Source organism: Archocentrus centrarchus, chromosome 14, assembly GCF_007364275.1.
Source record: "Archocentrus centrarchus isolate MPI-CPG fArcCen1 chromosome 14, fArcCen1, whole genome shotgun sequence".
Lineage (NCBI taxonomy): Eukaryota > Metazoa > Chordata > Actinopteri > Cichliformes > Cichlidae > Archocentrus > Archocentrus centrarchus.
Window position 1 is genome coordinate 19,946,554 of NC_044359.1, and position 18,113 is coordinate 19,964,666.

An 18,113-nucleotide genomic window follows, 5' to 3' on the forward strand; every position below is an offset into this window, starting at 1 on the left:
GGTCGGAGCCTGTGAATTGGCCGTGAAGGCAGCATAGGATGAACTGTCTCCTACTTGTAGAGCGGCAGACTTGAGAGTTGCGGCTAACCGATACAGGATGGTGTGAACTTCAGAGACAGAAACTCTCCTCTTTACATTACAAACATCTGCCGTCGCTCCTGGGTTTTTTTTTGGTCGTGAATGTCTCATCATTAGCCTCTAGATGTTTATGTTTCTGTTTTATCTTTTTTAGTAATTATTTGGTGAATATTTTTTAAGTAAGTATCTATGTGACAGAGCGCCAGTGTAAACTTGACATGGCTGAGTTACTACCACAGCAGCCGCAGCCGGTCGATATAGACCCGGACTTCGAGCCTCTCTCTCGCCCGCGGTCATGCACCTGGCCGCTGCCCCGGCCGGAGCTCATCGACCCTGCCAGCTCCAACACATCCTCCCCGGCGCCGTCGGTGCAGCAGGAGCCGGGAGGAAACACCGAGTTCATCAGTAACCTCGGACTGTTAGAGGAGGACTACGAAGAATACTCAGAGCAGAAACCGCCTTGCAATGTTTTTCAGTGCCGGGACAGAAACTGTGTGCATCACCACCCCCACCAACATCACCACCATCAGCATCGTCACCAGCTCCAACAGCAGCAGCAGCTCCCGGGTCCGCAGCTGTCTTCTCAGCAACAGGTGCCTAATCCTGGGGTCCCACCTTTGGGTGGTCCCGGTCAAAGGAAGAGCAGCTCGTCCCGACGTAACGCCTGGGGAAACATGTCGTACGCTGACCTGATCACCAAAGCCATAGACAGCTCACCTGAAAAGAGGCTGACGCTGTCTCAGATTTACGACTGGATGGTCAAGAGCGTACCCTATTTTAAAGATAAAGGAGACAGCAACAGCTCCGCGGGCTGGAAGGTGAGTTAGTGTGTGCACGTGAATGTGTGTGTGTGTGTGTAGCTGCTTAGGAGGAACGTGAGATATATGCCAGTGCTGTAACCTTTACCACTTTTCACAGCAAGCAGCAGCGAAGAAATATGTGCAGCCAACAGTACACCTGAAAAATACTAAGAGACCAAAAAGAGTTAGTCAATGAAATTTGAACGTGCTCGACTTGATATGCAGTGGAACCTTGCACAAAACATATAGAGCCTACATCCTCATTCGCGTCTTATTGAACTGATGCCACTGTAAAGCGATTTTCACAATTTGGTGAGCAGGAAATGCAAAGGTTTAGTGTGCAATTAATCGCCTCTGCAGTCCTGCTTTAAAAAGAAAAAAGTCGGCCCTGTTTTACTTACATTTAGACATGTCCAGTAATGATCATCACATCACTACAGTGTGATCATTCCAGCATGACTGGGAGCTTTATCCACAGAGAGAGACGCCTGTAGCATTTTTAGGATCTGAATGTATCCTTTTATCCCATCTAGATGACGTGGTTTGGTTTAGGGAAGCGACAGTATAGTAAGTAGTCCTGTCCTTTCACTGCGGGCAGTGGAAAGTGTTTGGTTTTGTGCATTCATTAAAAACTCAGATGTGTGTTATGCAAAGCAACCCATCACATTTTTGCTCCTTTTGTGGATCTGCAGGTAAAGTTTTCCATAATGATGAACTTTTATTTCAGGATTCATTAGAAGTTAAATAATTCTTCTCCTCACTGCCAAAGAGGGATTTCAAAAAAATGCCCGATGGTCAGTTTTTAGAGGGGCTGCTGAACTTTGGCTTCTGAGTAACTTTTGAAGTTTTGGAGTGGTTTCCTCTGTCAGTGGTAGCACATGCCTCTCTGCTGTGTAACTGAGGACACATGCAGCTCTAAAGCAGCAGAGGACAAGCCAGCTGGTGTGTAAACATCCCATACATCACGCATGCCCCCGAGACTGCCTCTCTCTATGTGAAGCAGAAAGAACACTGCAAATATGATCTAGAAGCAAACTTCAGCTTTGTTTGAGAATAATGCTCGACTGAGCGATGGCTGAAATCTGCTTTGACTGAGGATAAAGATGCTCTGTAGACCCCCACCCCCAAACAAACCTATGTGGAAGCAGTCCAGCCTGTATTATCACATTGACTTGTGTAGCATTTCTACAACCATGGAAACCCCGGTACCTTCCTGAAAACTGAAATTTGAATGTGGAGACCTGGAAATATTGAACACAAGGGACGAGTTGGAAAAACATTTACCTAATGCCTGCGCAAACATGCTAATCCGGCCAGTGAGGATGTTACTCCGTCGTGATGGATAGAAGCGCGCAGACAAAGCCAAAGGTGGACCAACAGAAGACACCAATTAAAGCCTGCACGCTCCAACAAAACTGATACTGGTTCATTTTTCAGTTTTGCAGCCCTTCCTGTAAGCCCCCTCCTGCCTGCATTCTCTTGAGAGGTAATTTGAAAGTTGTCAGGAAATGCCTTTGGGAAACCTCAGTCATATATAGCTCCCATTGTTCAACACACCCCCCACTTGAAAAGCTTTGTCACAGTTTATTATGAGATATAGCCTTTGCTAAACCCACTTCTTTTAAATCTGCACCTTCTTATGTACCTTGTATGTGCACTGGTGACTGTAGACTGGATTTGTTTTAAATTAACAGGAGGCTACACAAACAGCTCAATCAGTGCTGGGGAGTGTTTTAGAAGGGAAGGGATGCTGGGAACTACGTCAAACATCCTCCATTCCTGAGTTGTGTGCTCATATCTTTGTGTCCCTGTCTTCTAGAGTTTCCTCAGCGGATGCTACAGCTTGGAGAAAGGGATTGCTGCTCTTTATCCCAGCACTTCCTTCGACTCCCTCTCTCAGGCTGTTTGCAGAAGGGGTTTGTGCTCGTTCAAATAGAACTTTGAGATTTCTCATGCTAAGGGGTTTTATTTTTATTTTTTGGCTTTAATACAAAAAAAAAAAAAAAATCTACAAATAACTGAATTGGTGCACTGTAGCTTAATGAAAAAAATATATTTTCTATTTTTGGACTGCCTCAGTCAGAATCACCAGTTCTTCTCTAGGGAGAAATGCTGCTCAGCTGCACTTCAGGAGGGCAGATGCTTTCCAGTACGTTTCTGCAAGCAGCAAGATGCATTTTCTCCAGAATAAAATCCTTTCTCAAATGTTCAAGAGAAAGGTTCTGCTGCCATTCAGCAAGGCAGCAAAAATCTTATGGATCTCCATCAGGAACAAAAGTTCAAGTCTATATATAATGGAGACAGCTTTTCTTCAGCCTCGCCATTCCTAAATGCTGGCATGCTTGTCAGGCTTTAGAGAACCACTGGCTTATAGTTATTTTTACACTTTCCTGTTAAAAAAACATGGCGGTTCCCCCACATTGAACTATGATGCATTTCCTGCGTGGTGGATGGAAAACAGTGCCATGTGTTAACATCCCCACCCTGCAAAGCAGGAGGGCCAGCGCAGGAAAAAAAAAAAAAAAGAAAAGAAAAGAGGAGGACGAACGAATAGGAGACTCTACACGAGTCCAGTTTGTAAATCAGACTCACTTTTATGCCATTTCAACATTCCTGCCACATATTAAATTTAATCATCAGTCTGCTAATTATGATTGTGATTATTGGCCTTTTTATTAACCTCAGAATCTACATGCAGTTTTGTCCCTAGTTGTAGTGACACACAGAGATAAGCCAGGGGCCTAATGGTGGGTGGAGGGCACTGCGTTTGATTGTAGTGCTATACTTAAAAAAAAGTATAGATAGGTGGAGCACAGGATGAGGGCAAAAGCACTGCCTCTACAGCTTCCTGTCTACCTCATATCATGGAGATTTTTTTTTGTTTTGTTTTCCCTCTAAAAATCATGTGGCATCTCAGTGATGATTTGTCCTCCCACGTTAACTGGGGGAGGACTGGTTCCCCTGGGACACTCGTGGGTCTGTGAGTTGCACAGAACAGCTTGCAACGTACTTTTAGCGTCTTACTGGCACTGCCACTGTTTTTCTCAATGAACTGTGACATTAGATAATGGAACAGGAAGTGATGCTATTGAGTTTAACTGCCGCTGAAGTTCCGAGGTGTCACTTCAAAACATGTTGATTACAGAGAAGTATTTCTCCCCCAAAGTTTAAAAAAAAAAACTTTGCTATGCAAATGGAAGTATATTTTGCTGGGTTCTTTGGTGGTAGCCAGCAGTGACTGCCTCGTGTCAAGAGGTTTATTGTCAAAAGGCCATCTACCCTAGAGATCTATAGTGTGTTGATTTGCCTGTCTCATGCTTGATGTTTGCATATAGCCCCAGTGGAAACCAATGACAAACAAGATTGAAGATTTATTCAGGATGAGCCGAGTTGCACAGTGGCAAAGCTCACTATACCTCCATTTGAGCAGCAGCCCTCAGATCAACTAACAGCTGATAACCACTAACTGCAGTGTAACTACAGTGATGGCAAAACCCAAACCAAAGTCCCTCCAGGCAAGCTTTCCTACAACACACACTTTCTTGAGTGCTATAACAAGATTTATTGGACATGTTTCCTGGTTTGAGTAGTGCATCTCTTATTTTCAGCATCTGTGACTGAAATTCTCCTGAATGAAACGCTAAAGCGACGCCAATTTAAGAAATGTTTTTAGACAGTAGTGCCATAAATTCAAATCTCCCCTCCATTGGCTTCAGTTTTATCAACTTTGATCCAATGTCCTCCATGAGAGGATGAAGTAATAAGGCCATAAAATATTTAGCTGTGCAGTATAAACAATGTAAAGTTAGTTTTTACACTGATTGATTAAAGGTAAAAACAAAATGAAATGGGAGTTTTCATCCAGAACAATCATGCCATTGTTTGTTTGTTTTTTTTCTCAAACTAGAATCTACTGGATTGGATTGCTATAAAATGGCCCATTTTATCCTCCAATTGATAACAGGAGGTTTACATTTGTGCTTCTGAGTGAAATGTTTATATAACTATTGGATGGAAAAGCACTCTTAGTACTGCAATTGGGAAAAAAAAAAACATCCCTGATAGTACAAAAAGCATTTCCCCATATATAGCCATTAAGGATTGAAATTGTGCTAAACACTGAAATGATATGAAACCTGGAACTGCGAACAACATCCTTTATAAGTGAAACTGAGTGAAAGGTTTCCACAGCCAAACACCTGTGGTCATGTAAAAAAGAGTTTTCAGAGGCCTCTATGCAGTCCTGTGATAAACTAAGAACACTCTTACTGCTTCCATAGGAATTAAAAGAACAGTAGCAGCCAGTTGCTGCCAATCAAATGCACGTGATTAACAGAGCATCAGCAAGTGTGAGCACCTCTCTAAAAGCAGATGTTTTGACACTTGGCTGGTCTGGAACTTTCAGGTGGGAAACGCTGCAATTTGCTCAGGAGTGGATATCCCAGTAAATGCTCAGAGAAATTGCAAAAAACCCAAGAGCTCCATCTCAAACTCTACTGGCCTCAGTTAACGTGTTAAAAGTTCATGACAGCACAATTAGAAAAGACTGAACAAGTATGGCGTGTTTGGAAGTGTTACCAGGAGAAAGCCTCTTCTCTTTAAAAACGATATGGCAGCACAGCTTAGGTTTGCAAAGTTGCATCGGAACAAACTGCTAGACTTCTGGAACAATGTGCTTTGGAAAGACAAGACCAAAATGAAGATGTTTGACCAGAATGCACGGCACCACGTTCGGTGAAAAGCAAGCGCGTCATACCAATAGTCGAGCACGGTGGTGGAGGGGTGATGATTTGGGCTTGTTCTGTAGCTACAGGACCTGGGCACCCTGCAGTCATTGAGTCGACCATGAACTCCTCTGAATACCAAAGTATTCCAGAGTCAAACTTGTGGACATCTGTCCGACAGCTAAAGCTGGCTGAAATTGGGTCATGCAGCAGAACAATGATCCTAAGCAGAGCAGCAAATCCACAGCAGAATGGCTGAAAGAGAAGAGAATCAAGGTGTTGCAATGATTCAGTCAAAAGCCAGACCTCAAACCCACTGAAATGCTGTGGTGGGACTTTAGGAGAGCTGTGCATAAACAAATGGCTGAAACCTCAATGAACTGAAGCAGTGTTGTAAAGAGGAGAGGGCCAGAATTTCTCCACAATGATGTGAGAGGCTGATAGTCATACAGAAAACTATTACTTCCAGTTATTGGTGGTTCTACAATCTGATGAATCCTGGGGTGCACTTAGTTTTACTTTCTTTTTTCACATGACTGTATGTGGCTTACACAAATACAAACAACATTAGATGCTAACAGATCATTTTATTTATTAAGCAACCTTTGTTTTATTGTTGCCTTATGAATTTCGTTAAGGACACTGACCTGAAAAGTGGTAACAGCTATTAAAAGAAGCAAGGAAAAAATGAGTAACTCCCAGCTATTTATCTCGGGATCACAAGGTTAAAAAGGGATGTCTGCCTCAAACTTAAGAGTCCCACTAAAAGCATCAAGTAACCCCGTGAAGAAAGGAAGGCTTGAGGCAGGGGCTTTCAAAGAGGAGCGACCATAGCTTGAGGAAAGGAGGGGAGCAGTCAGCTGACTGGTTTGCTGGGGGCTAAGGCCTGTGTGCTGTCTGCTGTCTGCACGTGCAAGTCTCTGGAATCTGTGGCATGTGGATCTTTGCATTGTCCTCCACCTTGCACAGGATAACAATCAGCTCCAAATATATTATGTTCTCAAAGAAAACCTGGCCTCTAATCCATTATGCAAAACACAAAAGATGGGGTCAGACGATGACAGAAATACAGAGTGAAGATAGGGAGAAAGATTAGATAACAATCCCACGTAACACAAATGTGACCTTTGCAGCCTATGAAGTGTGCAAAGAATGTGTTTCATTCTGAATATTAGGCTGAGACAGAATAGGGGCCAAGTCTCTAAGAATTGTTATTTCTGAATATTCAAATATGATTTATGTGCAGCATGCGTGTTTAAATTGTTTACCTAAAGCTTGACTTTCAGTGCAAACCTCTCCATACCTCTTTATGATGCCATTACCAAAATAGGTCACTTCCTTTGATGCTCAGTGTTAATTAGGTAGGCTGCACACTGTGACGCGCTCTCTGCAGCTGCAGCGCTCTTCTTCACATGCTGTCTCTCTCACCTTTTTACCGCCCTGTCAAAGAAAACCCAGGTCCTACGCTCATGTTCAACTTTGCATGTGCATCATCAGGTCATAAGAGAAAGGAGGAGGGGTGCACAGGAAGGCACTGTCAGGAAGTGGCTTGTCCTTTTACTGTAATCTCTGCAAATGCTCATCTTTCCTATTCTCTTATTTCCACCAGATATCTCACTGCTTTGTAGTGGTAGTTGCATGTTAGCAGAAAATCACTCAGATTCAGTAAAGTGTAGTTTTAAATTTGCATTCTAATGTACACTAAAGGAGCAGTGTGTTGGTCATGCTCATGTTGTCAAGGAGCATGAACTACCTTTGCAAATAATCTACTTTTTTTTACAACCTGTATTACCTCAAAATCCTGCTTTGAAATGAAATTTAACAGGAATAAAATTAATACCATTGCCAAACTGTTTGTGGTTACTGGCAGCTACATAGATTAGCACACTTCCTAATTTTCCTGCTAATGTGATCTTGATTGATAGACAATTGTTCTGTGAGTTTCCTTATTCTGTACAACTTTGTTCAAAAACCTTTTGGCAGAAGTAATACAAGCACTTTTTGAGGGCAGCTACACATATCGCTGAGTTCAGTAAGATGTTGAAATGTATGCCTCAAAAAAAAAGAGAGAAAACATACTGTTGCTGGTCTCTTTATTAGGTACACTTTGTGTTGAACCCCATTTGCCTTCAGAACTGTCTTAATTCTTCATGGCATAGATTCAACAAGGTGCTCCTCAGAGATTTTAATCCATACTGACATGCCAGCATCACACCGTTGTTGCAGATTTGTTGGCTGCAAATCCATTATGAGAATCTTCTGTTCCTCTACATCCCAAAAGTGCTCTTTTAAATTGACTGTGGAGGCCATTTGAGTACAGCGAACTCATTGTCATGTTCAAGAAACCAGTTTGAGATTATCTAAACTTTGGGACACGGTGCATTATCCTGCTGGAAGCAGCCATCAGAAGATGGGTACACTGTGGTCATAAAGGGATGGACATGGTCAGCAACAATACTCAGGTAGGGTGTGGCATTTAAACAATGCTCAGTTGGTCCAAAGTGTGCCAAGAAAATATCTCCCACACAATTCCACCACCAGCAGCCTGAACAGTTGATACAAGGCAGGACGGATCCATGTTTTCGTGTTGTTTATCCCAAACTCTGATCCTACAATCGGAATGTTGCAGCAGAAATCAATCGGAAATGCTCTTCTGCATACCTTGGTTGTAACTAGTGGTCATTTGAGCTACTTTGCCTTTCTCTCATCTCAAAGCATTCTGGTATTGTTACCCAGAGAACTGCTGGTCACTGGATATTTAATCTTTTTCAGACCATTCTCTGTAAACCCTAGAAATACTGTACTTTACTCTGTAAAGTGTGAAAAGTCTGAAATACTCAGACAAGCCCATCTGGCCCCAACCACCATGCCATGTTCAATCACTTAAATCACTTTTCTTCCCTGTTTTTTAAGTTTAAACTTCAGCAGGCCATCTTGACCATATTTACATGCATAAATGCATTGAGTTGCAGGCGTGTGATTAGCTGATGAGAGATTCACATTACTCAGCAGTTGAACAGCTACGGCGAACAAAACACATTCCAGTTGACAGTTAACATTTGAATTTGTGAGCAATAAATTGCGCCATTATCTACCCAGGGTTTTTTGTAGCTACTGTAACAGTGGCTAAGATTAATTAATATTAAGAAGGTATTAAGGTGCCATATAGTCAGGAAAAGCATCAACTAATCCAATGAAAAGAACTAAATAACTGTCAGCTATTTGTAATCAATTGCGTTATTTTCCATCTAAAGGTTTTGCTGCTAACAATGGCTAAAAGCTAATGCTGACAAATGTTAAAATGGCATATGATGTGTATGCATTACACACCATATGCCACTGCCACTGACTTAACAGCTAATCCGTTTCATGCTTTGAGGTGTCACTGACTGAAGATTTAAATGAACTCATGGAGTTTTTTTCTTGCTTTACTGTCATCACAAAAAAAAAATAAACATTTAAACGGGACATGCTAAAACATAGCATAGCCCTATCTAAAGGTTGAAAATCTAAGCTAACATTAGGCCTCAAAAGCCACAGGCTTTATCAGCAGCAAAACATTGTCGGTGTATTAGCATTACCACTTCTTACTTGCAACCTTCAAAGAAAAATTATGTTTACATTTTCTCATGTCTTTCCTGGGGAATTTATGGATGCAAATATAAGCCCCCCCCCCCCCCCCCCCCAATAGTTTTTCATCACTAACTACATGTCAGCTTTCATCATTAAGATAAAACCAAATTACTGATTTGAGAAGCAGCTGGTCTCCAGTAGTCAGCCTCCTGGGAGATCCTCTGTCCTGCCTGTGGTTGTAGCTGGTGCTCTATGTAAAGTGCTTCGACCAATTGCAAGTGAGACCACTTTCACTGAGACTGCACCTGTTCTTGCAACTGAGCCCTGTTGTTTACTTATTCTGCGACCGTTGCTGCAAGCCTCATGCTTCACTACACAAGAAACAGCAGCTGTGTCAATTAGATTGTTTTGTTTTCAGTAGGAGGAGTCATTTCATGGTGCACGATGGCTGATGGTTGATTCTCCAGGCTCCAGCTCAGGTATTACACCAGGTATCTCACCTGAGTAGCGGCAGGTGCTGCTTTCTGCTTTCGTGTGTGCTGCCTAATGGCTCGTTTCCGAGGCCACGCTCAGTCTTTCCCAATTTCAGTCTTTCTTGCACAACGTGACCAGTGTGACATTAAAACCCACCTGAACAAACTGGTGCTCTTCGAGGTGTCTTGTTCAGGTGCAGCACATTTTGTCTTCCAGTGTAAAGCAGCAAATGTAGCATTTTTTTTTTTTTTTTTTTTTTTTAGTAATACTCTTCTACAGACTTGTGTGGGATCACTTCTGTAACTACTAAAAAGATCTTGACTCTTAAACATTCACGTCACTTGAAGGTCTCTGTAATCTGGGCCTGGTCACTTACCTGGTTGCCAAAACAGGCCAATGGAGAAAAAAAAATTGATTTCTCACATTCACATGAACTGTTGTGCAGCTACATATGCAAACATTTTACTACCACAAAGACGTAAATAAATTTAATAAGGAAGTTTAGCAACAGCAAAACGGACAGGCCACCTTAGGTTGGCCTTTCAAAGAAATAATGATTGAGTGGGTCACCTCCTGAACTAAAAAGGAAGGGGAAGTCTTTTGTTGTCTTTGAGCTGAGTTGAGGTTTGTCACAGATAAGGCAGAGAAGAAAATTTCCCTTTCCATGCCCCAACCTTGCAGTGCATGATCTTTAGTAGGTGCTAATCAAAGGCTGTAGAGATTTGCATCAGCAGTGATCTCTGCCATGCGTGAGCGAGACTCATCATTTGGTTAGTGAAATAAATGTTGGTTAGCAGACAGAGTCTGTGCAGCACATTGCTAAGATCACAGGTCCTCCACTAATGACTCATTTCCTGTCTTCAGTTACAGGCTGAGATCATTTAAAAAGATGAAAATGGGTAGAGAGGGGCCCATGAATCAAATGAGCACACGTAAGATTGAATTGCATTATGAAACCGTGCAATAAGGTGCTAACCCCTCCTCAGGTTGCTTCAGTCTGCATGTACAGGATGTCCTCTGACACAGGAAGCCTCATTTAAAAGTCACTGGAAGCGAAGGGAGGAGTCTGGTTTGGGTGGTGGGGTGGGGTCCAAGGGGGCTGTTTTGGTGAGTCTCACAAAGCAGGTCTCACCCAGCCTGTTACATTTGATGCTTCTCCTCCTCTCTCTGTTCCTTTTCCATCCAACTTGTCTGCATGTCCCCGTCAGCGCCGGCTGAGGAGCTCGTGTTCAGCACACAGTGAACTCATTGACCCCAGCTCCACCGGCAAAAACATCCTACTCTGTTGCCCTCCCCAACTTTGCTTCGAACTCTGTAACCTCCTCTTACTTTTTATTCAGTAAAAAAAAAGTTCTAACTTGGGCTCTCTGCTTTCACTCTGTCAGTTTACAGTTTAAGGTAGACCTGGTGTTCCAGCACCTTTTTATAGCTTTGACACCCAAAAATAATACTTTTAAATGAAAGGTTTTAAAAGGTTTCAAATGAGTTCCAATTCTACAGTTTTCTGGGTTTATTTCTTAAATCTACTTTATTTAATATTTTTTCTACCTTAAAATAAGATATTCTGCAACAAGTCAGAACTCACTAAGGTCAATATTATAGAATAGAAATGATATTGTTGCCAAAACCTTAACCCAAACATTTCAGAGACCTCCTCAGACAGTCCATCTATTGTTTTAAATGTGAATGTCTTTATCTCATTGCTTTGTGTATCCCTGCTGAATCCTGCGGTTGGGAACATCTGGGTTTACTAACTGTAGGGAGCTACTTTCTTATTCACATGGGTATTCAAGGGGAAATTCCCTACTGGTACATATTGTGTTACACTTTAGTCTTTCATTTGCCCCCCCCCCCCCCCCCCCCCCCCCCCCCATCAAGCTCAGCAAGTTGCACATTAGGGCCATATTTTGTCTATAGAGACCAGGCTGTGCAGTGTGTCTGTGTCTTGTATAACTGACACTGGTTTTCTTCCTGAGAGAATTACCACAGGAGGCGCCTCTGCATCCTTTTTGGGATTCACAACACAGCATTAAAAAAAAAAATCTACTGAATAAGGCTTTAGGTGTGTACATATTTGGACATGGACAAATTTGACCACATACAAAAAAAGAGAGCAGCTTAGTGATCTGAATGAGCTCTTTGAGACATGTAATTTTCAAAGATGGGAACAACAAGATTCAGCTATCCAGCAGCTGTGATTATTCAGATCTGTTCTGTTTTCTGTAATGTGTCTTCTAAATTAGCCTGTTTTTTTTTGTTTTTTTTTTTTTTTTTTGTTTGGTTCTTCTTCACGGGTGTTTTTCAGTTTGGGTCCAACGCGAGCGGTATTGTTGCTGCTGCTGCTGGAAGGGTAAGATAGGGCTGTGCTGATAAAAGTTGGTGGAAATCACAGGAAATATGATTATAGTCCACAGAGAGAGGGATGAACGGCCTAATAATCTCTATTGTGGGCCTTTAAAACAATACGAGCAGTTAATGGATGATAAAAATCTAATGAATATAACTTAAATGTTAGAATGTTTTAAGAACAGCTAGAAAAGGTTCTAAAAAGCAATGAAAAAATGCAGACTGAGTTTCTTTGGTCATATTTGTGCTACTGTACCATAGTATAGAATAGTATATATAATATGAATTGCAGCGGTTTCATCTCTTTGTCGCAATTGTGGCCACGATTGGCCACCACTTCTCTGTTCCATTTAATAGGTTCTTGTGTTTCCAGAGAAGAGAATTTTTTAAGTTATTAAGAAATGACTTGCTGATGACACTTTATTTCGTTCAATATCATATTCAGTAACAGGTGCTGTGTAGCAGGACTAACTTTTCAAAATTAAACATGATGCTTGTGTGAGGGAAAAACTTACAAATGAGTCACTTTTCTCCCATTCAGAACTCCATCAGACACAACCTGTCGCTGCACAGCCGCTTTGTGCGCATACAGAATGAGGGAACTGGAAAAAGCTCCTGGTGGATGCTGAACCCAGAAGGAGGAAAGAATGGAAAGTCACCTCGACGCAGAGCTGCATCCATGGACAACAGCAATAAGTTTGTCAAGAGCAGAGGAAGGGCCACAAAGAAAAAGGTACTGTTCTCTGCTCCTGTAATTAATAGCTGTAGGATTTCAGCCAAGCTTTTCTTTTCTTTGTTTTTTTTTTTTTTTTTTTTTCAAAATTCTCCTTAATCTAGATTAAAGTTAGTCAGCATTCATAACACACTGTAGATTAACGGCGATCTGTGGGATCTTTTATGTTCTACTATCCCTAGATGGCTCTGCAGGAAGGGGTTGAAGGAGGAGCGGGTAGTCCCAGTTCCCAGTACTCTACTTGGCTTGGAAGCCCAAACTCCCACAGTAATGAGGACTTAGAAACCTGGTGCTCCTTTAGGCCACGTACCAGCTCTGATGCCAGCACTCTGAGTGGTCGCCGCTCACCTTTCCCCTCTGAACAGGACGACTTGGGGGAGTCTGATGGCCACATAATGTATCCTGGAGTGGCTGTGGCCAAGATAACCCCGACCCTTCCCAGCCTTTCTGAGGTGTCTGGATCCATAGGGCAGCATGGCTCTGAAAAGGTCATGGAGAGTCTGGTGGATAACCTTAACCTGCTGTCTCCTAAAACCCCCCAGCTCAGCTCTGACTCCTCACACTCCCCACGCTCCTCAAATGCTGGCATGCTTCAGAATAGCCCCTATAGCTCCACTGGACTGGCCCCATGCCAGCAGCAGGACTACCAGAAGTGCATGTATGGTCAGGTGAGGATGCACTCCCTGTCCCCTGCTCCTATGCAGACGCTTCCAGAGACAAAGCCTGGCTTTCGGACATATGAGAACCAGTATATGTGCTCTCCTGGGCTCCTGAAAGAGTTGCTGACAGGAGAGGCAGGTGCCAGTAGGGACATGATGCACTCTGAAGTTGGGAGGGGAAGTTGCGTAATACCTACTTATACCAACCAGAGCCATGTGGGGGGTCACAATGGAGTAAAAATGATGAATCCTTCACAGAGTCACCCACTTCCACGTGTAAATCCACACGCTCTGCATAGCCAGGGTCCAGCTGCCTCACAAGACTTGAATAGCTGTAACATGCTACCCCTGACTAGCCTGACTAGCCATTCAGAGCCCTCTCCCAGAATGGCTAGTCTAAGAACATGCATGCAGCACCCCCTTGGACACCCAGCACACACTAATGATGCCTCAGCAAGCTACAACTACAGAGAACTCAGCTCTGTTCTCCCACACAGTCAACATCAAGAGCGCCTGCCCAGTGATCTAGACAGCGTGTCCATTGAGAGGCTTGAATGTGACCTGGAGTCTGTCCTCCATGACACACTCATGGATGGTGGGGGGCTGGACTTTAATTTTGATCCAGCAGCTGGGCCTCATGGGTTTACCCAGAGGGTGAAAACAACCACACACAGCTGGGTGTCAGGGTAGCATCACAAACAGGTGAGACTGACAATTAGTCTGCCCTTAAGTGCATATACATATTACTGATAACAAATATGAACATCCTCAGAGTGTTTTTCATCCCTGAATATTTTCCATTCATCCCCACAGGTTTTTCTCCACATCACTCCACTGCTCACCTTCATTCAGAGAGTGGAATCCAAAGAAGTTGTCACCATCATTATCCACAGAGTATCTGACACCAAAAATGTACATGAAATTTCCTTTTACTCTATGTTTAAGAAGAAGAGGTTTATCAGATGGTAGCTAGTCACTATGCTAACATATCTGCTAACGTTATTTCCTTGTTCCTCTGTGAGAATTAATCCGAAGTTCAACATTTGTTCCATGTGACTTTTCTCCCAGGTTGTTCGCGCCCCACCTTTCATGACCCCGCGCCCCACCACTGGGGCACGCCCCACAGTTTGAAAAACACTGACTTAGGCCATTATTTTAAGAGGGTGACGATATTTTAACACAAGTTCCTCCTTAGTGTCATTTGCCAACATACAGGGATTTCTTTTTAATGCTACAGTGTGACCAAGATTATTGCAACTTCCAGAAGCAGCTTTCAAAATAGCCACTTCAAAAACAGGGGCCAGGTATACGACCACTTGTAGTCAAAAACTGTAAAGAGCAATAAGATGGAGTCAGTCAGTTATCAGGTTGAATGATAATACAGTAATTAACTGATAGTTGAAGTGGGTTGAGTCTCCTGTTGCAAAGAGACAAATTGCAGGTGAGTTGTGCTCATTGGGGCAGACTGAGTCAGACTGATTGCAGCACATTGTCTATCTGCATTTAGAAATTAGATGACAGTTAATTGCAAACCTTTGCCAATCTGAGAGTGATAGCAGCCACTCTTCAGTCAGACAATCATTATTTGGCTATAGTTGTCTCCCCACCAGGCAACCTGTGCAGTCACCAGGAGGTTGACAGTGCTGCACACTACTTGTAGTTAGTTGCAGACAGCAAAAAAAAAAAAAAAAAAAATTAAATGTCTTCACTAGGTAGTTAACAATTTTTTTCTATTCTTAAGGAGGTTGCTATCCTATTTTTACACTAGCATGATTAATGTAAAAGCAGTCTAGAGGCCTTTTCCTTAAGTTCCTGATTTCCTGTCTGTGAATACCTGAGTGACTTTGGAACACAAATGATTCAAATATTTTCCAACACACATTACTTTGTAGCTGATGGGATTATATTTGCAAATGTGTTTTAGGAACCAATCATCAATGGCAAAAAAAAATTTACACAACTGTCAACCTCGAGAAACTATTAGGGTTAACTGATAGATACAGCAGTGTATCATCTGCATAGTGATGCATATTAAATTAAAGAGCAAATACTATGTACGGGGACCAAGTGTACATGCACAGGAATATACCTCTGGATAATCACCACATAGAAGTTTATGAATCAAAGGATAGATGCTGTGGTACACTTCTGTCAAAAGAGCACTTCAGTTGAGTATCAGACATATCTCCTCAGTATCAGATATGATTAGACCTTGAAAGTATAAATAACTCATTTATATACTGCATGAAGGTATTTGTTTGTTTTACTGTAGCTAGTCAATTCTTCCTTTTTAAGTTTGTAAAACACATGCTTTGTATAATATACTGTATGTATTGATGTGTGTAGGTTTTTTATTTGTTATCAAGCTAAAAGAAGGATAAAGATATTGTTCTGTTTTAGCCCTCTAAAAACTTTTCCTGAAGGTTCATATTGATCTCCACCGACGCAGAGAAGTCTATTTTGTGAATGCTTGTTTGGGAATACCTCTAAATACTAATGTTCCTCAAGTTTATTTGGCCTTTTTTGGGGAAAATTAGTGTAACACTCAGTGTAATGTGTTCATTTTTTTTTTTTTTACAGGATTACATGGACTTTGTAAATTCTACCAAGCTTGAAATATTTATATATATTAAAAAAACAAAAAAAACAAAAAAACATTCAAAACTGTATTTTGAGGGATGTAGAGTAGATAAAAACGCTGATGGTGAAATCCTAGCATATAGCATATGGCATAGCCCATATAGCAAAGCGTTTGCTGCTTTCCTCCGAGCAGCTTCATTTGTCACCAAAGACACATCGTAAAAGAAGAGTGCCAATTTACTGTGCCTACATCATCTCACAGGCTTCTGTTGTGCATATTTTGTTTAGTATTACATTTTTTTTTTTTTTTTAATTTTGACCTGTTACTTCTTGTAGTACTGAAACCTTGTACAGCATGTATGATTGTGTTAGAGATGTGGTTGTTTACATATCTCAGTGCAAACAATATCAGTGGCTATATGAACACTCATACCTCAAAATATTTTACCTCTGAAGTGTTGAAGGGAGATTTCCTGCCATTTTCCTCACTGAGTATTGTGTAGTGAATTTGTCATTTCAGACTCTTGATTTTGTACATATTTGGACTTTTTTCATATTTTATTGGTTCTGTAACAAGTTTATGTATAGAAAAATAAAATGCGGCCATATTTTTTGTTTGATATCCATATGCAGGTATTTTTTTCAAACAATGTAACCCATTAAACGCATACATCACCAGCTGCAGAACTGAAATTGTGTGTCTCGATTGCATTAGTGTGTCTCTTGATATTTTTAAGTGTTATTTAGAAGATCCAAGTAATAGAGATAGTGGGGTCAACCATCCAAAGCAACAGACGGTTCCCAAGAGAAGTGAAGAAAAGAGAGCAGGCAGGGTGGAGCAGGTGGAGATGAATGTCAGGGGTGATTTGTGACAGAAGGTTTAGCAGCAAGAGTGAAAAGGATGGTAGTGATACCTGCTATGATGTATGTGTTGGAGGCAGGGGCACTAACAAAAAGACAGGAGGCTGAGCTGGAGGTGGCAGTGCTGAAGATGTTAAGATCAGGATTAGAAAGGAGTAGATCAGAGGAACAGCTCAGGCTGCACGTTTTAGAGATAGAGTTAGAGAGGCAAAGTTGAGATAGTTTGGATACTTACAGAGGAGGGAAAGTGGATATATTGGACAAAAGATGTTGAATATGGAGCTGCCAGGCAGGAGGAAAAGAGGAAGATATCAGAGAAGACTTATGGATGTACTGAAGGAGGGCATGCAGAGGGTCGGTGTGACAGAGGAGGATGATTGGGATAGGGTGAAGTGGAGGAAGATGATCCACTGTAGTGACCCCTAAAGGGAGCAGTTGAAAACAAGGTTTGTAATTATATAAATGTATTAGATTAATTCACTTATTACTATTGCATATACCATAGACAGTGAAATAGATGGATGTCGCCCCTGATTTTTATTTTTTTTTAACTCTGTTGTGCATTCAGTGATGCTCTTTCCCATACTTTGGTTGTAATAAGTGTTTATTTGAGTTACTGTTGCCTTCTTATTGGCAGAGCAATGCACTGAGTTGCTGCCATGGGATATCCACATTAATGAGAAGTTGAACGGGTGTTAAAATATATTGTGTTTGTATTATTTTTAAAAGTCCCATATCATAGAAAAGCATTTTATAATGTCATGAGATTTTTCGTAACCCTCAAGGTGTGAAGTACGTGCAGCAGCTCTTCCATTTTGAGTTAAAACTACAGAAACTGAAACCCATCATTAGAAACTGAGCTCCAAAGCAGGTACAAACAATGAACTGTGTGGTATTTGGGACTGAAACTTGAAATATACATTAAGGGGACACAGACTTTGTTTCTTTCAGCCCATTTATTTTTGAGTACTTCAGTTTAAAGTCACTTTCATGACAGGAAATAATAAAACAAAAGATGAAAATATTTTGACACAAAACCTACTGAGAATGCTCTTCGGTCCTTACACAGTCTTTAGAACGAAGTGAGACAGTTTTGAGTCACACAATTAGTTGATTTCTCAGCAAATCAAATACACGTTGCACTTTCAACTACACTTCAGTTCTGTCAAAGATAAGCTCATGTGGAGCTGATGATTAAGCCAGTTTTGATTCTTTGAATCAGTGAGTAATATTTTACTTTTATTGCTTAAAAATATCCTTGTCCACATGTCTTCCCGCAACACCA

General features: G+C 41.6%; 1 protein-coding gene across 2 annotated transcripts; it reads left to right on the top strand.

Annotated features, from left to right (window-relative positions):
- Nucleotides 1-89: 89 nt before the first annotated feature.
- Nucleotides 90-16,638, top strand: LOC115791518 (forkhead box protein O1-A-like). 2 transcript variants are annotated; one of them, XM_030745604.1, is made up of 5 exons: nucleotides 90-896; nucleotides 12,537-12,728; nucleotides 12,911-13,739; nucleotides 13,779-14,089; nucleotides 14,201-16,638. In XM_030745604.1, exons 1-4 carry the CDS (start codon nucleotides 297-299, stop codon nucleotides 14,075-14,077), a joined length of 1,920 nt encoding a protein of 639 aa, XP_030601464.1. In that variant the 5' UTR covers nucleotides 90-296; the 3' UTR covers nucleotides 14,078-14,089; nucleotides 14,201-16,638. The 2 variants fall into 2 exon arrangements, with proteins under 2 accessions (XP_030601464.1, XP_030601463.1); XM_030745603.1 differs by having other exon boundaries at nucleotides 12,911-14,089.
- Nucleotides 16,639-18,113: the final 1,475 nt, after the last annotated feature.